General features: G+C 45.7%; 1 protein-coding gene across 2 annotated transcripts in view; it reads right to left on the bottom strand.

The window, feature by feature from the left end:
• Positions 1-13,476: 13,476 nt before the first annotated feature.
• Positions 13,477-23,786, bottom strand: part of TTC17 (tetratricopeptide repeat domain 17) — a 125,581-nt gene continuing 115,271 nt past the window's right edge. For both annotated transcript variants that reach the window (XM_052652319.1, XM_052652320.1), the window contains 3 exons: positions 17,771-17,890; positions 16,154-16,297; positions 13,477-14,580 (listed from right to left, as the gene is read on the bottom strand). In XM_052652319.1, the coding sequence (XP_052508279.1) occupies positions 14,449-14,580; positions 16,154-16,297; positions 17,771-17,890 (396 nt within the window). In that variant the 3' untranslated portion in view covers positions 13,477-14,448. The remainder of the gene's footprint in view (positions 14,581-16,153; positions 16,298-17,770; positions 17,891-23,786) is intronic.

The raw sequence follows: 23,786 nt of genomic DNA, 5'->3' as shown, positions 1-23,786 counted from the left end.
GCTGCGGCTCCTTGGACCTGTCCTCAGGAATAGCTTTAAAACTGCGGGGACAGCACGGGCTCGCCTCTCTCTGACCACAGCTCGTTTCTGTCCCCAGAGTGACCCAGCTTGATCACCCACCTGAGACACCAGCTTTGGCTCCGAATGACTGTCAGCTGTTTCCAAAAATTCCATCCACCTTAACAAGGCGAACATTTGTCACCCTCAGGAGTATTCCGGTGAACATGACAGGCTTACTGTGGGAGTTCTGGAAACTTCCTTCAGAATTCAGAGCGGGGAAAGAGTGTGGAAAACTGTAGCCTTTTGAGGTGACTGCCTTGAATATTCTGCGAGTAAAAAGTCCGCCATGTGACACTGATGATGAATTCTAAGCACAACAGATGAACCAGCAATACCTGGAAAACAAGATAAAAGGTAAAAAAAGAGGCAGACGGGGAAGGGAGCGGTCATGGTGGTCAAAAGTGTACTGCCATTCACTCAGCGTTCAGGAGGAGTTTTGGGGGCACTTTCCTGGTGGTCCAGTGGATAAGAATCCACCTACCAGTGCCAGGGACATGGGTTCGATCCTGATCCAAGAAGATTTGACATTGCCTCAGGGCAACTAAGCCTACTCAGCGCAACTACTGGGCCTGCAGGGCCTAAAACCTGAGCTCTGTGCCAAGAGAAGCCGCCCCGACGGCACGCCTGTGCGCCACAGCTAGAGAGTAGGCTCTGCTCGCCACAACTAGAGAAAGCTCACACGCAGCAGTGAAGACCCAGGAGAGCCACACACACACACAGAATTGGTGTTTATGGGCATCCACTCCGGATTCTAGATGAATAAGACAGGGGCACCCAGTGTAACGGAGGAGAGAGACACCCCAAAACCGGTTGCTTACAGTGAACGGTGTTCTGGGCCGTGTTCGTGGTCTCCGAAGGAGAAGATTTAACTGTGGGACCAAAGACACAGTCTCAGTCACTCAGCTTCGTGCAGCAAAGATTTTTATTTAAAGTGATAGGACAGAGGAAGCTTCTGACATAGACATCAGAAGGGGGTCAAAAGAATACACATCCTCACTAGTTTAAGCAGGGCCTTATATACTTCTCAACTGGCTGCTGAAAAGATAAAAAGAATACCTCAAGGTTGTTAGAGTTCCACCAGATTCTTTCCCAAGGCATACATCCTGAGATAACTTTGGCACAAAATTAGCCAGGGAGAAGGGTTTGGGCAACCATCTCTGTGTCACTTTGGGGTGAACTCAGTGCTACTATTGCTGTGTAATCAGGGGTACAAGTCAAGTATTTGCATGAGTAAGACATTGTGCGGTATGATTATTAACTCCTAAAGAAGGACCAGTTCTTAGGCAAGATACATTGTTGCACAAGGCTCAAGGAAAGCATGAGAAACCTTATTCAGCTCCTCGTTAAAAGGGCTCTAAGCTTTAACCGTCTCAGAACCAACCATAGAACCATGTGGGGTGTGTTATAACAGAGGGGCTACTGGGGAAGTGACGGCCTAAAAGCTCACCCAGAGTAGCACTGAGTTTACCCCAAAGTGACACTTACTCTGGGGCTGTGGGTTGGACGGAGCACAAAGCACGTGTTCTGTTTACCTGGCTTCCTGACAGCAAAACTTGGAAGAAGACCGTGGCAGATTGTGTTAATGCTCCCAATTTTTCAGTCCTTACATCTGTGCCCATTGCCCTGTGACTTTGAGAGCGAGTTGTAATTCCCCCATCCTAGACGGTGGATTTTGGCAGATGTGGCACGAGCAGGGTATTTAAACATGCTCCCGTGACTGGGCTTGTTCCCTGGTGCTTCTGCCATTGCCGTGAGAATATTCTGGGCTAGCTGATCCTCGGAAGAGGATGAGAGATGTGTGCCCCAAAGAAGCTGTCCAGTCAAGCCCAGCCTAAAGGACTGTCCCCAAACCAACCTCTAGATACAGAAGTGACCCCAGTAAAGTCAGCAGACCCCTGAGCCCCATTTGAGCCCAGCCTTGTTTAGCCTACTCATAGTCAATCTAAAGATAGGTAAGGTATAAAAATAAGTGTTATTTCAGGCCGCTGAGTTTGGGGTAGCTTGTTATGCAGTGATAGCTGACTGATACAAAGGCCCATTTATCAGAGATTTCTGTAGATCTGTAGATTTCCTCTTGGCTAGATATATTAAAGGAAATTCATTTGGAATTCAGTAAATAATCCTGAATATCTGCCACCTATCATGTTCAAAGTGGTACAGAAAGTAAAATATTCTTAAGAATATAATAATAGTATATATATATAATAAATACTGGACATGGAACAACAGACTGGTTCCAAATCTTGACAGGAGTACATCAAGGCTGTATATTGTCACCCTACTTATTTAACTTATATGCAGAGTACATCATGCAAAATGCTGGGCTGGATGAAGCACAATCTGGAATCAAGACTGCTGGGAGAAATATCAATAGCCTCAGATATGCAGATGACACCACCCTTATGGCAGAAAGTGAAGAAGAACTCAGCAAGACCCTGATGCTGGGAGGGATTGGGGGCAGGAGGAGAAGGGGTCGACAGAGGATGAGATGGCTGGATGGCATCACTGACTCGATGCACATGAGTTTGGGTAAACTCCGGGAGTTGGTGATGGACAGAGAGGCCTGGCGTGCTGCGATTCATGGGGTCGCAGAGAGTCAGACACGACTGAGCGACTGAACTGAACTGAAGAAGAACTAAAGAGCCTCTAGATGAAAGTAAAAGGGGACAGTGAAAGGGTTGGCTTAAAACTAAACATTCAGAAAACTAAGATCATGGCATCTGCTCCCATCACTTCATGGGAAATAGATGGGGAAACAGTGAGAAACTTTATTTTTTTTGCTCCAGAATCACTGCTGATGGTGATTACAGCCATGACATTAAAAGATGCTTGCTCCTTGGAAGAAAAGTTATAACCAACCTAGACAGCATATTAAAAAGCAGATTCATTACTTTGCCAACAAAGGTCTGTCTAGTCAAAGCTATGGTTTTTCCAGTAGTCATGTATGGATGTAAGAGTTGGACTAGAAAGAAAGCTGAGCGCTGAAGAATTGATGTTTTTCAACTGTGGAGTTGGAGAAGACTCTTGAGAGTCCCTTGGACTGCAAGGGATCCAACCAGTCAATCGTAAAGGAAATCAGTCCTGAATATTCATTGGTAGGACTGATGCTGAAGTTGAAGCTCCAATCCTTTGGCTACCTGATGTGAAGAACTGACTCCTTAGAAAAGACCCTAATGCTGGGGAAGATTGAGGGCAGGAGGAGAAGGGGACAACAGAGGATGAGATGGTTGGATGGCGTCACTGACTCAATGGACATGAGTTTGAGCAAGCTCCAGGAGTTGGTGATGGACAGGGAAGCCTGGTGTGCTGCAGACCATAGGGTCGCAGAGAGTTGGACACGACTGAGCAACTGAACGGAACTGAATAAATACAGAAAAGATAGAACATGATCAAAATACCACAAAAGAGATCAGATAAGATGTTAAGAGAATTAGAGCAGTTACTTCCGAATAATTGGGAGAAGGTGATCAGGAAAAATATGAATCTCGAAGAAAGTCTAGGCAGTGGAGAAAAGGATGGATCTTCCCCATGGAGGGCTTTGAAAGCCAGGCTGTGGGGTTGGGCCACATTCCTCAGGTAGGTCACTGGTACTTCCCTGGCCGAAGGGCTCCTTCCAGAGGCAGTATCCTCCCAGGCAGGAAAGTCTCCTTCCAGAGAGACAAGAAGTGCAGAGTATGTCACAGACCTCGGAGAATGGGCTCCTTCAGTCATTCATCCACCTGCAAACCTTTGCTGAACACTGTACCAAGCACCAGGGACTCAAACGTGATTGAACCAGCCCTGACCTTGAGACCTGGGAGCGAGGGGAGAGGGGAGACTCACAGCGAGCACCTTATGGCTGCAGTGTGACCGCTGCTGCACCAGATCGCTGTGCTTGGCGAGAGGCTTCCCAGAGAAGGTGACGCAGAAGCAGAGGCCGTCCGTCTTCATGGACAGAGAGGCATTTTCTTACAGCCTGCTTATTGACTGGTTGGTTTGTGGCTGCTCTGACTCTTCATTGCGGTGTGTGGGCTCTCTCTAGTTGCGGCCCAGGGCTCCTCACTGCAGCGGCTTCTCTCATCACGGACTGCGGGCTTCTCTAGAGCATGTGGGCGCGGCGGTCGTGGCGCACGGGCTTAGTTGCCCCGTGGTATGTGGAATCTTCCCAGACGAGGGATCGAACCCACGCCCCCTGCGTTGGCAGGTGGATTCTTGACCACTGGATCACCGGAGAAGTCCAAGAGAGATTTTCTAGTAGATTCCAGATGAGGGCCTGGGGTGAGGAGTTACTGGTGTTCTTGAGGGTGCTGTCCTTGGCCGTTGTTCCTTCTCACTTTGCTCATCATCATCCCAGCATCGCCCAGCCTCAGCCAAGGCTCCAACCACCCCTTGGATGTGGTTGCCACCCATCATGTTCAAAGTGCTACAGCAAGTAACATATTCTTAAGAATATAAAAACTGTATATATTTATTATATACACTTTTCAATTTAGAAATTGATAATGACAGATAGTGATAGACTTCTAAATCCGTCACTCTCCAACACAGAACTCCTCACCTTTAACCCCAGACCTGAATTTTCCTTTGACTTTCTTTTCTCCGTGAGTGACATCTCCTGCCCAGTCACTCCAGTCGTTTGGGAAGTGATCCGCGGAAACACCAGTGAGGAGTGAGAAGTCGAATGGGGTGGGAGAAAGCTGGTAAAGGGCGTCTGTCTATTCAGGCCAGTTGCCCCTGGGGACGCCGAAACTCAGGCCTCTGCAGCACATGTAGAATAGCTCTCAGAGAGATGCACTCAAGAGGTGTCTGTGCACCAACACCCCATCTGTCGGGGCATTAACTCCCCAGCACTGCCTGCCTGTGCAAGGGCCAGACGGCCCCCACAGCTGGCACAGTCCCCAGGTGGCGGCTGTGGGCATGTTGATACGGTGCTGAGGGGATGGGCAGGTATCAACAGCCCTGGCACGGTGCTCACCGTTTGGTATGTAGATGCGAGAGAGCATCCTGGCATCCCTGGGAGAGGTGAAAGCAGGTTCAAAGGCCCTGAGGCCTGAAGGAGCCTAAACCATCCAGGGTCCTTGAGGCCTCAGGGCCTTCGAGAAGTAATGATTATTTCCTAAGAAGAAGAAGGGGAGGAAGAAATGGATGAATGCAGTTGAAAGGTACCAACTTCCAGTCTTAGGATTAAAAAGTACCAAGGATGTAATATACAACTTGATGGCTATAGTTCACACTGCTCCATGGTGTATTTGAAACTTTTTAAGAGAGTAGATCTTAAGAGGTCTCATCACAGGAAAACAAAAGGACAAAAATGTTTTTTCCTTTTTGTATCTATCGGGCTGGCCAAAAAGTTCGTTTGAGTTTTTTCCATCAGATGTTATGATAAACCCAAATGAACTTTTTGGCCGTTTCAATATAAAAGGTGATGGATGTTCATGAAACTTACTGTGGTCATCATTTCACAAACTATATAAGTCAAGTCGTTAAACGGTACGCTTTAGACTCTTACAGGACTGCATGTCAACTTTATCTCCATAAAACTGGAAAGGAATAAGAGAAGGAGGTGAGGAAGGGTCTGGATCCAGGGACCCACTCTCGGAGCCTTCTGAATGGATGTTCTCTGGGGTTGACGCAGACTTGTCTGGTGCCTGGGTGTTCATACCCTTGGGGCAGGTTGGAGCTCACTGTCCGGGGCAGTGGTCCCCGCGTGGGACACTCTGCTGATGGAGATGTCTCGTATCTGCACTGTCCAATACAGCAGCCCTGTGTGGCTGCTGAGCACTTGAAACGTGACTGGTGCAACCAAGGGAACTGAATCTTTAGTTTTATCCCATTTTGATGAGTTTAAATGTTAATGTCAGTAGGCAGACTGGTTCGCGGCTGCCGCTGTGGACAGCGGGGTCTGTGGGCGCCTCCATCTCCCTGTTGTTTTACTGTCCTCCGCAGGCAGGACTCCAAGCTGTGCTGATGGTGAGCATCCCCGGGTCTGGAACGCCACGTGGTCCCCGCTTTGTCTGGTCCTCAGATGCTCAGCCTTGTGTCCAGCTGCCACCTGCAGGATTTGGAGAGCAGTGGGCAGAAGTTGGCCTGGCCCCTTATCCCTGGGCCCCTGGTTTTCACTAGCCTCACTCCAAGGCCCGTGGCTGTAGAGAGAAGGCCTGGTGAGAACGATTCTGGACCCGTTCTCAGAACTCTGGGAGAGGCCTTCTTGGAGAAGCTCCAGGTTCCCATCTGCCAATTGTATGAAGTTAGCATGCCCTCCCCGCAACCTTTTCCTTTCAGTAACTGTGAGTTTGTTTTCTATGTCCATGAGTCTGTTCCTATTTTGTAAATAAGTTCATTCATGCCATTTCTGGGGTACATGTGTCTTTTTGAACTATGGTTTTCTTAGGGGCTCAAGATCCTAATAGTTTTACCTGGTGGAGGCGGGCTGCCTGCTCTGGCTCAGGCCCCCGCTCCTGGCCTTAGACAGAGCCCAGCCCCATTAATCCTGTCCCTGAGGCCTAAGCCCTGTCCTGGCAGGGGACCCAAGACCACAGCTCCTCAGGCCTGTAGGGGTTCTCAGCGCTGCTTCCCATCACTGGCACCTGGTGTAATAATGTCTTGATTTTGAATGCGTTCACATTTTGAAGTATCCAATCCTGCCTTCGTGTGTGTTGGAGTTGGAGGTGCAGGACTCCAGTGTGTGTGTTCCATGGGCCAACATGACTGGGCATTTTGTCATTGTTCAGGCTCTAAGTCATGTCCTACTCTTTGTGACCCCATGGACGGCATCTTGCTGGGCTTCCTTGTCCTTCACCATCTCCTGGAGTTTGCTCAGATTCACGTCCATTGAGTCGGTGATGCCATCCAACCATCTCATCCTCTGTCGCCACCTTTTCCTCCTGCCCTCAATCTTTTCCAGCATCGGGGTCTTTTCTAATGAGTCGGCTCTTCGCATCAGGTGGCCAAAGTATTGGAGCTTCAGCATCAGTCCTTCCAATGAATATTCAGGGTTGATTTCCTTGAGGACCAACTAGTTTGATCTCCTTGCAGTCCAAGAGACTCTCAAGAGTCTTCTCCAGCACCACAGTTTGAAAGCATCAATTCCTCAGTGCTTGGCCTTGACTGGACGTTTGCAGAGGCCAATTCTATGCTATATATGACCTTTCCTCAAAAAAATCTGGAAAATTTCCCTGGGGAGATGAATTCCTGAGAAGCATTGCTACTGCAAGACATGAATTATATCTTTCATACAGTATAATTTTTAAAATCTTTATTTCAGCCATGCTGAGCAGCATGGTGGGACCTCAGTTCTCCGACCAGGGATTGAACCCACACACCCCCTGCACTGGAAGCTTAGAGTCTTAACCACTGGACCGCCAGGGAAGTCCCTTCATATAGTATGAAATAGAAATGGGCGTCGGGTTCCAGACACACTTGGGATCAGAGCAGACTCCCATTTTTTTCTAGAGTTCACCTCCTCCATTGTTAGGCCATTCTCTCCAACCCCAAATTTCTGCAGAGGCCTGTCACAGGGAGCTCAGCCTCTCTGAACATGCCTGGCTGCTTCTATGACCCGAGTACAAGCCCAGACCCATACTGAAAGGAAGGTCCAGCCAGACTCTTGGTACGTGCTAAGTGTAGTGGGATTGCTGGTCAATATGATAGTTTTATTCCTAGTTTTTTAAAGAATCTCCATACTGTTCTCCATAGTGTCCGTATTAATTTACATTCCCATCAACAGTGCAAGAGGGTTTTCTCCACATCCCCTCCAGCATTTATTGTTTGTAGATTTATTGATGATGGCCATTTTGACTGATGTGAGAAAAGACCTCATTGTAGTTTTGACTTGAATCTCTCTAAAAATGAGCCAAGTTGAGCCTTTTTTCTTTCATGTATTTATCTTAACTGTTCCCTGGTTGCTCCCAGGTGTGCTGACCTTGTCTCTCCCGTGTATCTTCTCTTTCATAGGTCACAGGTCTGTGTCTCCAGCACTGGATGGGGCACCCGGTGTGTCGTAAATACTTAGTAAATGCTGAACGAATGACAGTGCAATTGACGTGATCCTCTCCTTACTGCTGTTGGAGATCTGATGGCTTTCCACTCACATTGCAGGGTTTTTTAGGAAAACAATCTAAGGGAAATATCTTGCTTCTCTGCAATGGTACTTGCAACACACACCCACACACGCCTCAGGCTCTCTACTGTTGATCTGGCTAAGAGGCTGATAGAGGAAACCCAGTATGTTTCACTGTTCAAGGGCCCTGGTTAAGGAGAAAGGGGGCTCTGGTGGGACCAGCTTTGTGCAGATAACCCCCTTTCCTGGGTCCAGGGACTCTGCCCTGAAGTCCATGCCTGCTTGTCTCCGGAGCAGTGGATGAGCCAGCAACAGGGGAGAGGAGCTTCTAACTTCAGCTTTTGTGGTTCTCCTAATGGTCGGATCTCATCCCATATTTCCCTTTTCCGCTGAGATGCAAACAGGCAAGTCCAGCTCCACTGGCAGACACTTAACTCAGAGCCTGTTGATGTCCAGCACTGTGAGTGAGACATCAGACATGGCTCCGCCCTCAAGGAGGGACAACCTAGTTGGAGAGATAGGACTGAGAGAATCAGCGGATACGAAGTCTACTCCTGAATGTTGAAGACCCAGAAATAGTGCTCTCTGATGGATTCACTATCTGAGCCCCCTGGGGTGGTGTAGCCTCTTGCAGGTGCAGGAACCTCAGTTTGGACACTCCAAGCAGAGCCCCCCTGCCTGCCTTTCCATACTTTTTTTTTTTCTTCAACTCACATTTCATTCCCCGAACACGTACCGAATACTTACCACACGCCAGGCACCGTGCTGGTCCCACAGGTGACCCTAAATGGTGGGAGAATAGAGTGTGCGAGGGGACGGTGTGAGAGATGAGTCTGGGCCAGGTCGTTAGAATCAGCAAGGGCAGAGCCAAGAACTTTGGGCTTTGTCCCTCGAGAAATGAAGATGCCCCGCCACCACCCCCGTGCCTCCAGCTTGCACTCAAAGCTGCAGTTGCTTCCCCCATGCACCAAGCTTCCACCTTGCCTTGCCTGGGACCATGCCACTGCTACTCTCCGGATGCCAGCTCCTCCCACTTCTCCCCCTTTTCCCACTTATTTAATTCCACTGTTTTTCAGAGGCATTGTCCATGTGCCTCACGATGCCATGTACCTATAGCAAGCACTGCAATTACCCTTCGGTGTCACTCATCACTTGTATGGAAATGAGCTGACCATGTGTCTTTAAAAAAAAAATTTAAGTAGAGTTGACTTACAAAGTTGTATTTGTTTCTGGTGTATAGAAAAGTGATTCAGTTTTATACATATTCTCGTGAGATATATATATATAAGCTATATATGTATTTTATATATATCTGAATATACATATACACACTATTTTGGATTCTTTACCATTATGCATTATTATAAGATATTGAATATAGTTCCCTGTGCTATATAGTAGGACTTTAAAAATCTATTTTAAATATAGTAGTTCATATCTACTAATCCCAACTCATAATTCATCCCTTCCCCCCTTTTCCCCTTTGGTAACCATAAGTTTGCTTCCTGTGTCTGTGAATCTGTTTGTTTTGAAATAAGTTCATTTGTACCCTTTTTTAGATTCCACATATTAGCAATATCATGTTATTTGTCTAACTTTACTTAGTATGATAATCTCTGTGTCCATTCATGTGGCTGCAAATGGCATTATTTTGCTCATTTTGGGGGGCTGAGTAATATTCCACATCTTTATCCATTCATCTGTTGATGGACATTTAGATTGCTTCCATGTCTTGGCTATTGTAAATAATGCTGTCATGAACACTGGGCACGTGTATCTTTCCAAATTATGGTTTTCTTTGGATACATGCCCAGGAGTGGAATTGCTGGATTGTAGGGTAACTCAGTTTTGTTTTGTAAGGAACCTCCATATTATCTTCCATAGTGGCTGCACCAATTTACATTCCCACCAACAGTGTAGGAAGGTTCCCTTTTCTCAACACCCTCTCATTTATTATTGGTAAACTTTGTAATGATGACCATTCTGACCAGTGTGAAGTGACACCTCATTGTAGTTTTGACTTACATTTCTCTAATGATTAGTGCTTTCGAGCATCTTTCCATCTGCCTCTTGGCCATCTGTGTCTGTTCTTCAGGGAGCTGGGTGTTTGTCTTCTGTCCATTTTTTTGATTTGAGGTTTTTCTGTGAGTGGTTTGTGTGTTTTGGAAATTAAGCCCTTGTTGGTCACATCATCTGCAGATTACTCTCTCCTGGTCCCTAGGTTTTCATTTCATTTATGGTTTCCTTTGGTATGCAAAACTTGTAGGTTTGATTAGGTCCCATTTGTATATTTATGCTTATATTTCTATTGCCTTGGGAGACTGACCTAAGAAAACATTACAATTTATGTCAGAGGATGTTTTGTCTAGGTTCTCTTCTAGGAGTCTAATGGTGTCATGTCTTATATTTAAATATTTTGAGGTTTTTTTGTGTATGGTGTGAAGGTGTGTTCTAACTTCACAGATTTGCATGTGGCTGTCCAGCTTTCCCAACACTACGTGCTGAAGAGACTGTCTTTTCTCTGTTGTGTATTCTTGCCTACTTTGTTGAAGATTAATTGACTGCAGGTGTGGGGGCTATTTCTGGGCTCTCTTTTCTGTTCCATTGATCCATGTCTGTTTCCATGCCAATACCACGCTGTTTTGATTGCTGTAGCTTTGTAGTATTGTCTGAAGCCTGACAGGGTTATGCCTCCAGCTTTGTTCTTTCCCCTTAGGACTGCTTTGGAAATTTTGGGTCTGCTGACTACATAGTTTGTCTCCAGTCAGATGCTTAGGTCTGTGTCTAATAAAATGTCTATGTTCCTGACTCTTATAACATGGGCCTGACACAAAACAGTTCCTTGATTTTAAAGAAGTTAATAAACTACTGAATTAATAATGGTGGACAAAAACCCAGCAATACCCCTCGAGAAGCAATAGCAGTATCAAGGAGAGGAGACTGGAAATCAAAAGGGAGAAGGAAGACTAAATCAGACACAGCTCCAGTGCAGCTGTTCTCACTTAGCCTGCACAGCTTACTGTCTGGCCTCTCAGTCCTTCCCAGCCACCCATTGCTCCTGATCCATGTAAAGTACTTTGAACAGGGACACACAGGACGACAAACACTAGCTCTTCTTATTAGCAGAGGTCTTCAATCCTGCCACTAAGTCTTTTTCCAATTCTAGAAATAAATTGAGTTGTATTCTGTTTCTGGACCCTGACTCAAAAGCTTGACTGCTTAAGAAAGCAGTCAAGCATTTTCACTCCTAGGCTGAAAAGTGAGGAGTTTGCCCTACAAGAGCGTTTAATACAAATACCTAAGGAAATTTTTATTCCTGTTTTTCACCTTGGTAGATTCCCTTTCATTCTGTCCTACAATTCACTGACTTTCTCTTCAGCTGTGTCTAGTCTGTTTAACCCATTCATTTAGATTTTTATTTCAGTAGTATTTTTCACTTAAAGGATTGTTCTGTGGTTCTTTTTGACAGAGTTGTCTGGTGGGCTACAGTCCATGGGGCTGCAGAGTCGATCAGACACACCACTTGCTCACCCTTTATGTTACGTGGAAGCCAGTCTTTTAACTACTTGAACATGTTCAGCATTCTTTTCAAATTGCTCTATTTCTTCTTGTACATCAGGAATAAATTGTTGTTGGGCATGTAAACTGTTTGACCCCATAACACTGGAATCTCCCAGTTCTGTTTTGTGTTCTAATCTGTGCTCTTATCTATATTCTCTTATGTCCTTTGTGACCTCAGTCACATGGTTTCAAATACTATTCCCATGGCTGTGACCTCCAAATTTCTATCTTCAGCATGGATATCCTCTATTAACCCCAATTTACCCAACTAGCTACACAGTATCTTCACATGATCTGTACAAAACTGAATTCCTTATCTTCTCCCCAGATTCCTCACTTTGATCTTCCCATCTGAGTTAACAATAGCTTCCTCCTCCTAATTACTCAGGTCAAAAGAAATCCTAGAATAATCCTGATTCCTGTTAAAACAGGCCAGATCATTATTCCTCTGCTTAAAACCAGTGACTTTGCAATGACTTATAAAGCCCTTCAACAGAAATAAACCAACCCCACGAAAAACTATACATCTGGCTCACCTCTCTGGCTTCATCTCCTCTATTATTTTCCCTCTTGCTTACACCTCTTCAGCCACACTAGTCTCCTATTTTAAACTTAAAAAGCATACTTCTGCCTCAAGTCATCTACCTTTGCTGTTCCATAATGTCATGTACACAGAAGTATACAGCACACAGCCTTTGGAGTCTGACTTCTTGACCATGTGGGAGAAAATGAAAAACTACAGAAACAGTGGGTCAGAAGTTGCTGAGGGTTTAGGATGGTGTTTGGCTACAAAGAGGCAGAGTGAGAGTCTTTTGGAGGTGATCAAAGTTTTATATCCTGATTGTTGTGGTGGCTGCATGACCACGCATCTGTCAAAACTCACAAAGGGACTTCCCTGGCAGTCCAGTGGTTAAGACTCTGTGCTTCCAATGCAAGGAGGCGTGGATTCAATTACTGGTTAAGGAACTAAGATCCCAGATGCTGCATGGTGCCAGGAGAAAAAACAAGAAAACCTCACATTACTGTACACCACAGAATGAATTTCCCATTGTGTGTAAAAAAAAAAACAAAAAACAATAGTTGCAAGTTTCAGGAAAAACTAAATGCCACATTGCTGAGAGGTGAGGAAGCAGGGAACATATTCAGACATAGGCAAAGATACTCTGAGTGAAAAGAGCTTCACTTTATCCAGCAACAAAGTGAGCCTCTTCTCAAAATACATCTGATAAAACTGCTTGAAATCAGCTGGACTCGAGCTGCACAAAAGACAGACAGAGTGGACAGGCATGTCTGATTGCTCACATGCTTCTAAGAAATTACAGTCTGTGCTAGAACCAAATGCTCTGGGTTCAGTGACCCAGTATTTGAGATGATCGGTGTCTGATAGTGTTCTAGGAAACCCTGTGTTCGGCAGAGTCCTGTCCCAAAAGGAATGCTCAGTTTCACACTGGTATGACTCTCACCGAGGTTCCCCATAAAGCTCGCCTGGAAGAACGTTAGGATCGGTGCTCACCGCAGGGGACGTGACTTTGTGGTTTAGAGTCTTCTTCTTTTCCCTGGAAGGTCAAATGCCAACTCTGAACATCTGCTGACTGTGCATCTTCCGTGGTCAAATCGTGTAGGATCATCAGCCATAAAACCTAGTGACAGACTGTTTCTCCGCTCACTTTGTTGTGGAAAAAGAGAAAAAGACAACCTAGGATGTGAGAAGACCTGACCCAGGGTTACAGTGAGGCTTCAGAGCTGCCTGGATGAGCCTGATTCTAAAGAAAAACCACGCCACAGGCCTATTTTGTTCATAAACGACTTTTATTTTTGTCCTCAGTATGTGCCCTTGAAGATTCCCAAATGCCTGGAGTTTCTGACTCTCCTGGGACCAGAGGTATAAGCATTGTAAGGAAACACTCAGCCTTGGCTCCTCACCCTCCTGAGGGGCGCAGTCTGAAGGCCTCAGGGAGAGGGACCTGACACTCACGCCTCATTCCAAAATGGGTAACACGGCGAACAAAGAGTTAGTAGAACACAGACTCAGTCTGCTGAGGGCTTCAAATATACATATTCTATATATATAAACCTGTTATATAGGATGTCAACGTATTGGTTTCCTTGTGATCTGCAATTTAAAGTACAAATGATAGCCATGTTGTACACTGCTGATTTCCCCTTCTCAGCCCCCCTCCCTCCCCAACATAAATAACAGCACAAAGGTCAGGTGATCCTAAGGGTTTCTGTTGTTGTAAATATTTTGTTTTTAAAATCATTTCCCCTTCCTCCCTCCCCCCGCAAACTACCTTTGAAGAGTTTGTAACGTAGCAGCATGGAAACGGTCAAGGCCGGGGGGCAGCGTGGAGAGCTAGTGGGAAGAGCGCGGAACAGTGCTTCCTGCTGACTGGCGCCGGGCGGGCTTCTGCATTTCCATGGACACAGAGGCTGTGACGAGAAGCGGAGGAGGTGCCATGTGGCTTCGGACGCTGGCTGGACCACTGAGAAGAGCCCTAAAGGCATTGAGGTTTTGGAGACAGAGCACGGCTCCAGAAATGTCTTGGCTCAGTATTTACACAATATCTTTAAGCTGCATTTTCCTTTTAAGAAATTTACGTTTCTGAGGCTGCCCGGGGGAAAGAAGGAACTTAAAAAGAAAACAATTCCCACGTGTGTAAAAGTCCTGTTATATGTCTTACTCAGTTATTTTCACACACAACATTAAAAGCAGATACTGACAATGATTGGTTTCTTATTCATTTTTTGAAGAGCGTGAGAAGAGAGACAGGAGAGGCGGGAGGGATGAGCTAAGGAGAGCGCCGGCCCTTCTTCAGCATCAAGTGACACTGGATGGTCTGGATTCTGTTCTTGGCGGGGACAAACTCGGGCTGCAGCTTCAGGGTAGACTCGTACCACACCAGTGCTTTCTCAAACTCTTCCTGTGAGGGGCAGAGGGACAGAGTGAGAGGGGTATGGCCACCAGACTCAACAGATGTGGTGACACCTTTTTTCCTGAAGAGCACGTCTGTGGCAGTTGACGGTCCTGCAGTTGTTTTCTCAGTGCATCTAAATCTCTGAGGAAAACTGAGGTGCCGGGGACAACGACCTCCATCCCCGAGGTCACAGATTACAAAGAAAACTGTGGCACAGCCCAAGAGCCAGAGGCAGAGGGGGACCAGCTCTACAGAGACCTGGCCCCACGGCAGGGACCACTGTCACCGGGCCCTGCTGCGCGCCAGGCGCAGAGCCAGGGGCTGCATGGAATCCCTTCCTGTAATCCTCACAGAGACCTCTAGAACTATGTCTGGCAAAACCTTATTTTGCATCTGCTTGAATTTTCTACTGTAACTGGAAAGAAGGAAGTCAAGTCAGGTTTCTCAATTAGACTTGTAAATTTTGAAGCAGTTTCTTATTCTCCCTGACACTTGAAAATACGAACCTGGTTTGGAAATGATCACTGCCACACAGAAGGTGTTCATCTTTTACTTAGACTAATACTCCCGAAGAAGAGCCCGAATCTACCGCTTAAATGACTCCTTCCAGCCAAATGAGAGGCAGAATTCCTCACTCATAGCAGCAAATTTTGCATTTACTGGGGATGAAAATAGATTCTTCAATTTTAAGAAGCAGAGGGAAATCCACACATTCAGCAAGCCCTACCTGGCCAAATTAAATTTCCTGCCTTTGAAGTGAAGGATGACACACACAACTTGGAGCCTGAAGCTGCTCGTTACGTTAACCTTTATCAAGAGCACCTTGGAAAGAGCCTCATGCTGGACCCTAAACTTTGGATGAAAGCGGATGGCATGACTCTCATGTTAGACTCAGCTATGACAGCTTCTGCGAGACCCCTGGGGCTTTGAGTTCCGACACTGGTCCTCCTTCTGACCCCAACAGGGTTCTGGATGATGGCTCTGCCATTTTGGCTGTAAATGGTATCCCAGGGAACTAGTGGCATTCTGCCATTCATTAAACCTTTGGTGAGCACCTACTATGTGCCAAACCCCGTGAAGTGCTAGCTAGAAACAGGGAGATGAAGAGGAGTCCCTAAGGAGCTCCTGGTCTGGTGGGAGAGACCAATACTCAAAACAAAAGTTATAAAACTAAGCTGAAAAGACAACAAGAGAAATCCACACAGGGCACATGGGAGCAGTCCTGGGGACCTGACCCGGCCTGGCAGTAAGTGAGCCCGGGTGTGTGTGTCCACCTGGAGTGTTAGGGGAGGCTTTTCTGGAACAAGTGCAGTCTTCAGAAAAGTAGGTAAATGGGCCTGTCAGTGTTAAACTATGGTGAGGACTACGCAGCTGCAAATACTTGGGCGAGTTTACTGTGTTTTTAAAAAACTTACAAACCACCTACCATGAATTATACCTGTGGTGGGGAGCCGCAACTTTAGACACAAAACTTACAGGAAACCAGAGGCCACTGACTAGTCAGAGGGTTTGGACCTAGAGACGTGGCCCTGACAGAAGGCAGCAGGGGTGGTTCGCGCCGCTCCCAGGCCAGCCTCACCATCGCCACGTATACGTTGCCCAGCGTGAAGTGGTTGACGGCGAAGTGCGGCGCGATCTCCACTGCCATGGTGGCCACGATGACGGCGTCGTTCCAGAGCTTGGCGTTGTGCAGGATGTTGGCCAGGCTGATGAGGGGCACGTCCTGGGGTGGGGGGGTGGGGCGAGAAGGGAAGAAAGTTGGCTTCTGGGCTTTCACTTGCGGCTGTGGTGACCGTAAGCAAAGTGGTCAGTGTTCCCTGGTGAATGAGAGTTGTGCAGCTCGATGTGGGGGCTTCTGTCTGCTGCGGGTCTGTGAGGGGGAAGGAGCGTGTGCCAGCCCAGCTGTGCAGCACTTCTCTCACTGAGAGAGTCTTGCCTCAAAAAACAAACAAGACTGTCAGCTGGGTGAACAACCTGCTGAGTGAGGCAGCTGCTCTCCATTGTGGTGCCAGCTCCGGGTCACACTGCAGCTTGTGAGGAGTAGTTGGTGGCCAGACTCTGTCCACGGTCCACACTGAGGCTCGCTGTCACAGAGCCGAGCTGTTCTCTGCAAGGATCACGGCGCCCTCTGAGGCAGGGCTGGCGTGCTGTGGCCACAGGCCACGTCCAGCCTGCTGCCCGACTCTGTAACTTTTTCTTGGACCTCATCATTCCCATTCCCCGAGGTACTTCTGCGCTGTTTTCAGGCTATCATGGCAGAACTGAGTGGCTGCAAGAGGCAGGCTGGCCTCAGAGCCTAAATTTGTACTATCTGCCCCTTCACAGAAAAGTTCCCTGACCCCTGATCCAGCGTCTTGGCCCTTCTTGTTGCAGAGCCTAGTGATAGCCGGAAGTATAGAGCATAGGATGATGGGCTGAAAAAGCTGCAGTATCATTATCACAAATATTAACTCCCTTTAGATGTGTGCTCAGCTGCTTCAGGAGCGTCCAACTCTTTGTAACCCTATGGACTGTAGCCCGCCAGGCTCCTCTGTCCGTGGGATTCTCCAGGCAAGAACACTGGAGTGGGATGCTATGCCCTCCTCCAGGGGATCTTCCTGGCCCAGATAGATAGAACCCAAGTCTCCTGTGTCTCCTGCATCTTCGGGCGGGTTCTTTACTACTAGTGCCACCTGGGAAGCCCCCTTTAGATGTGTAACCTGAGCAACTGCTATCTATACACCATTATTCTATATCACTGGGTTCTTCCATAGGAGATACAGAAGAACAGAAAAAAAGACCCACGTTTGTCCTTGCTGGACACCCACAGAGACATGTCATTATATGAGGTCACAGAGGTTTAAGAACTTGCCTAAGGTCACACAGGTACTGAGAGGTCACAAAGGTGATCACAAAGGTAGCAAGAGGCAGAGTTGCACTTAAGAGCTGCATTTACGACTCAGCCACGGCTGTTTCTGATAGTGTTTTTCCGGGATCCTGAAGCCCTTCCCCGATGGCCCCTCTTGCTGAGGTAAGGAGGCCACGATGGTGGGTGTAGCTCAGGCTTGTGGCAGCACAAGTGGGTCTTTAAGTTTCTCCACCCTTCGCCTTCTGCTGCTTTCTGAGCATGAGGAAGGTTGATGAAACCTCAGAATAAAGCAGTGGGCACAGGAAATGGCTGAGGGATGGGAATTCACACCCTCGGAGCCCCACTCACCTTCATCTGGTGTGGGGCATAATGGAGGGCCTGGCGCAGGCAGTCAATCGCCTTCTTTCCTTGGCCTTTCACTCTCCAGTAGAGGGCTGCCATGCTGGAAAGGACCCAGGACGTCTGGTTCTACAAAGCAAAGGTCAGTTAAAGCTGATGTCTCTTAAATAACATACTAATTTACCACCAAGATTAGGAATCGCAACGCAAGTTAATGACCATTTAGCTGTTTACCTGGTGCTGGTGGTCTGCCTCGCACCTTACGTTCACCCTTTCATTGACCTTAGTGACCATCCCACAAGCCTGATTCTACTATTACAGCCTTTTTAATAAACATTTAACCTCTCTGGATCATAGTTTTCAAATCTTAAATTTCTACACAGTTCAGTTCATTAGTCTGTTTCCAGTGGGTTCTGGATTTTCAGCTGTAGTTAGGAAAGTCTTGTTTACTCCAAGGTCATCAAGAATTTTTACCATGTGTTTTCCTCAGAACTTTCTAGTTTCACTTTTCACACTTAAATATTTGATCCACTTAGAATTTAACTTGGTGTAAAGTAAAAGAAAAGGCTCCAATTTATTTTTCTTCCAGATGGCTATTCAGTTCAGTTCAGTTGCTCAGTTGTGTCTGACTCTCCGCGACCCCATGAACTGCAGCACGCCAGGCCTCCCTGTCCATCACCAACTCCCAGAGTTCACTCAAACTCATGTCCATAGAGTTGGTGATGCCATCCAGCCATCTCATCCTTGGTCGTCCCCTTCTCCTCCTGCCCCCAATCCCTCCCAGCATCAGAGTCTTTTCCAATGAGTCAACTCTTCCCATGAGGTGGCCAAAGTACTGGAGTTTCAGCCTCAGTATCATTCCTTCCAAAGAACACCCAGGGCTGATCTCCTTTAGAATGGACTGGTTGGATCTCCTTGCATTCCAAGGGACTCTCAACAGTCTTCTTCAACACCACAGTTCAAAAGCATCAATTCTTTGGTGCTCAGCTTTCTTCACAGTCCAACTCTCGCATCCACACATGACCACTGGAAAAACCATAGCCTTGACTAGACGGACCTTTGTTGGCAAAGTAATGTCTCTGCTTTTCAATATGCTATCTAGGTTGGTTGTAACTTTTCTTCCAAGGAGTAAGCATCTTTGAATTTCATGGCTGCAGTCACCATCTGCAGTCATTTTGGAGCCCCCCAAAATAAGTCCAACACTGTTTCCACTGTTTCCCCATCTATTTCCCATGAAGTGATGGGACCAGATGCCATGATATTCGTTTTCTGAATGTTGAGCTTTAAGCCAACTTTTCCACCCTTTTTCACTCAAGAGGCTTTTTAGTTCCTCTTCACTTTCTGCCATAAGGGTGGTGTCATCTGCATATCTGAGGTTATTGATATTTCTCCCAGCAATCTTGATTCCAGCTTATGCTTCTTCCAGCCCAGCGTTTCTCATGATGTACTCTGCATATAAGTTAAATAAGCAGGGTGACAATATACAGCCTTGACGTACTCCTTTTCCTATTTGGAACCAGTCGGTTGATCCATGTCCACTTCTAACTGTTGCTTCCTGACCTGCATAGAGGTTTCTCAAGAGGCAGGTCAGGTGGTCTGGTATTCCCATCTCTTTCAGAATTTTCCAGTTTATTGTGATCCACACAGTCAAAGGCTTTGGCAGAGTCAATAAAGCAGAAATAGATGTTTTTCTGGAATTCTCTTGCTTTTTTGATGATCCAGTGCATGTTGGCAATTTGATCTCTGGTTCCTCTGCCTTTTCTAAAACCAGCTTGAACATCTGGAAGTTCACGGTTCACATATTGCTGAAGCCTGACTTGGAGAATTTTGAGCATTACTTTACTAGCGTGTGAGATGAGTGCAATTGTGTGGTAGTTTGAGCATTCTTTGGCATTGCCTTTCTTTGGGACTGGAATGAAAACTGACCTTTTCCAGTCCTGTGGCCACTGCTGAGTTTTCCAAATTTGCTGGCATATTGAGTGCAGCACTTTCACAGCATCATCTTTCAGGATTTGAAATAGCTCTAATCTACATCTAATTTTTAATTTCCCTGTTTCATTTACCCCTTTTGATGGATGTTTCTAATTCCCAGCCATTCTGGTTGAGGCAACTGGAAACCTTACTCTGCTTCCTGTCTTGTTTTGTTCCTTCAATCTATTTTTTTGGTAATTCTATCATTTTTCATTGGCGGGGCACATAGGGGGATATAAATACTATTTCCTGCCTTGTTTTTGTGTTGGTTCTACATGTAAATATATTCCTTGATTACTGACATTAGTTTTGTGTGGCTTCTCTAGTCATCTCTTGGTTGGCTAAAGTTTATCTTTTAATAGTTTTCTTAAGAAGGGTTAATAGGAAAATTATTCTCTGAGACTGTTGTCATGGGGTGAACTGTGTCTGCCCAGAGTCATATGTTGAAGTCTCAATCCCTGGTATCTCAGAATGCAACTGTATTTAGAAATAAAGTCTTTAGAGAGCATACTAAGTTAAAAATGAGGTCATTATTGTAGGGCCCTAATCTAATGTAACTGGCTTTCTAGGTGGCTCAGCAGTAGAGAATTTGCCTGCAATGCAGGAGATGCGTGTTCGATCCCTGGGTCAGGAAGATCCCCTGGAGGAGGAAATGGCAACCCACTCCAGTATTCTTGCCAGGGGAGCCTGGTGGACTATAGTCCATGGGGTAGGAAAAAGAGTCGGACACAACTTAGTGACCAAACAACAAAATCTAATGTAAGTGGATTTATAGAAGAGAAGGAGATACATCAGTGTCCTCTGTGCAGACGATGACCACTTGAAGAGCTGCCTAGAGGGTTAGCCAGCTGCAAGCCAAGGAGAGAGGCCTCAGAAGAAAACAACCCTGCCGGTACCTGGATCCCCAACTTGCAGCCTCCAGCACTGAGAGGATACATTTCTGTTGTTTCAGTCACCTTGTCGGCAGTAGTAGAAGAAATGAAGGAGAAGGCACTGGCACCCCAATCCAGTGCTCTTGCCTGGAAAATCCCATGGACGGAGGAGCCTGGTAGGCTGCAGTCCATGGGGTAGCTACGAGTCGAGACATGACTGAGCGACTTCACTTTCACTTTCACGCATTGGCAAGAACACTGGCAACCACTCCAGTGTTCTTGCCTGGAAAATCTCAGTGACGGGGGAGCCTGGTGGGTTGCCGTCTATGGGACTGCACAGAGTCGGACACGACTGAAGCAACTTAGCAGCAGCAGCAGCTGGCAGTATTGTTATGGCAGCCCTAACAAACTAATACAATCAAGTATGTTCAGAACTTTGTCTGTAGCCTTTATGCCTGAAACACAACTGGCTGGATATAACCGTGGCCCATTCTTTCCTTGAATAATCTGCTGGCATTGCTCCATTGCTTCTTGGTGTAACATGACAGTAACTCTGAAGCTACCCTGATGTACCCCTCCTTCTTAATGACTTGATCCTTCTGACAGGCTTATCAAAAGGATTCTTTTGTTGTGTGTGTGTTTTTTTTTTTAAGAAAATAAAATTACCTTTCTTTACTGCCAATATCTGACACATTCCAAAGAACATACCTGGAGCAGGAGATGGCAACCCACTCCAATATTCTTGCCTGAAAAATTCCATGGACAGAGGAGTCTGGTGGGCTGCAGTCCACGGGGTAACAAAGAGTCGGACGTGACTGACTGACTAACACACTTACTGCCAATATATGACACACTCCAAGGAACACATATATAGGTTATATATGTGTGTTATAAATATATACACATAGATAATATGTAATTATATAAAATATACACTTATGCTGTAAAGCATAAAATAATAAATATCCCAGAAACTACTACCCTCATAAGATTCACCCATGAGGCTGAATGTAGTTTTTAGTTCGTGCAATTTCCTTGCTGCACAATTACATTGTCCACTAGGTGAATATACTATGATATGTTTATCTACTTTCTGTAAATGGTGGTGGCAGGGTGGTGAGTTACCTTGCATCTACCTGTGTGTTCTCTCACGGTGCTGTCCTCTGGCTTTGCTCCAGAGGTATACATTATCCCAAGTGTTGTGTTTATGATCCCACTGCTCTTTTTATTTATTTATGTTTTAACTTTTTATTTATTTAACTTTACAATACTGTATTGGTTTTGCCATACATTGACATGAATCCACCATGGGTGTATATGAGTTCCCAACCCTGAACCCCCCCTCCCACCTCCCTCCCCATATCATTTCTCTGGGTCATCCCAGTGCACCAGCCCCAAGCATCCTGTATCCTGTATCGAACCTAGACTGGCGATTGGTTTCTTACATGATAGTATACATGTTTCAATGCCATTCTCCCAAACCATCCCACCCTCTCCCTCTCCCACAGAGTTTAAAAGTCCGTTCTATACATCTGTGTCTCTTTTGCTGTCTCGCATACAGGGTTATCATTGCCATCTTTCTAAATTCCATATATATGTGTTAGTATACTGTATTGGTGTTTTTCTTTCTGGCTTACTTCACTCTGTATAATAGGCTCCAGTTTCATCTACCTCATTAGAACTGATTCAAATGTATTCTTTTTAATGGCTGAGTAATACTCCATTGTGTATATGTACCACAGCTTCCTTATCCATTCGTCTGCTGATGGACATCTAGGTTGCTTCCATGTCCTGGCTATTATAAACAGTGCTGCGATGAACATTGGGGTACACGTGTCTCTTTCAATTCTGGTTTCCTCAGTGTGTATGCCCAGCAGTGGGACTGCTGGGTCATAAGGCAGTTCTATTTGCAGTTTTTTAAGGAATCTCCACACTGTTCTCCATAGTGACTGTACTAGTTTGCATTCCCACCAACAGTGTAACAGGGTCCCCCTTTCTCCACACCCTCTCCAGCATTTATTGCTTGTAGACTTTTGGATCGCAGCCATTCTGACTGGTGTGAAATGATACCTCATTGTGGTCTTGATTTGCATTTCTCTGATAATGAGTGATGTTGAGCATCTTTTCATGTGTTTGTTAGCCATCCGTATGTCTTCTTTGGAGAAATGTCTATTTAGTTCTTTGGCCCATTTTTTGATTGGGTCGTTTATTTTTCTGGAATTGAGCTGCATAAGTTGCTTATATATTTTTGAGATTAGTTGTTTATCAGTTGCTTCATTTGCTATTATTTTCTCCCATTCTGAAGGCTGTCTTTTCACCTTGCTTATAGTTTCCTTTGTTGCGCAGAAGCTTTTAATTTTAATTAGATCCCATTTGTTTATTTTTGCTTTTATTTCCAGTATTCTGGGAGGTGGATCACAGAGAATCCTGCTGTGATTTATGTCTGAGAGTGTTTCGCCTATGTTCTCCTCTAGGAGTTTTATAGTTTCTGGTCTTATGTTTAGATCTTTAATCCATTTTGAGTTTATTTTTGTGTACGGTGTTAGAAAGTGGTCTAGTTTCATTCTTTCACAAGTGGTTGACCAGTTTTTCCAGCACCACTTGTTAAAGAGATTGTCTTTAATCCATTGTATATTCTTGCCTCCTTTGGTGAAGATAAGGTGTCCATATGTGTGTGGATTTATCTTTGGGCTTTCTATTTTGTTCCATTGATCTATATTTCTGTCTTTGTGCCAGTACCATACTGTCCTGATGACTGTGGCTTTGCAGTAGAGCCTGAAGTCAGGCAGGTTGATTCCTCCAGTTCCATTCTTCTTTCTCAAGACTGCTTTGGCTATTCGAGGGTTTTTGTATTTCCATACAAATCTTGAAATTATTTGTTTTAGGTCTGTGAAGAATACCGCTGGTAGCTTGATAGGGATTGCACTGAATCTGTAGATTGCTTTGGGTAGTATTGATTCTTCCGATCCATGAACATGGTATATTTCTCCATCTATTAGTGTCCTCTTTGATTTTTTTCATCAGTGTTTTATAGTTTTCTATATATAGGTCTTTAGTTTCTTTAGTTAGATATATTCCTAAGTATTTTATTCTTTTCGTTGCAATGGTGAATGGAATTGTTTCCTTAATTTCTTTTTCTACTTTCTCATTATTAGTGTATAGGAATGCAAGGGATTTCTGTG

This window comes from Budorcas taxicolor, chromosome 15 (genome assembly GCF_023091745.1).
Source record: "Budorcas taxicolor isolate Tak-1 chromosome 15, Takin1.1, whole genome shotgun sequence".
In the NCBI taxonomy this organism is placed as follows: domain Eukaryota; kingdom Metazoa; phylum Chordata; class Mammalia; order Artiodactyla; family Bovidae; genus Budorcas; species Budorcas taxicolor.
The sequence above is the reverse complement of the archived record's forward strand: the minus strand, read 5'-3'. Positions and strand labels throughout refer to the sequence as shown.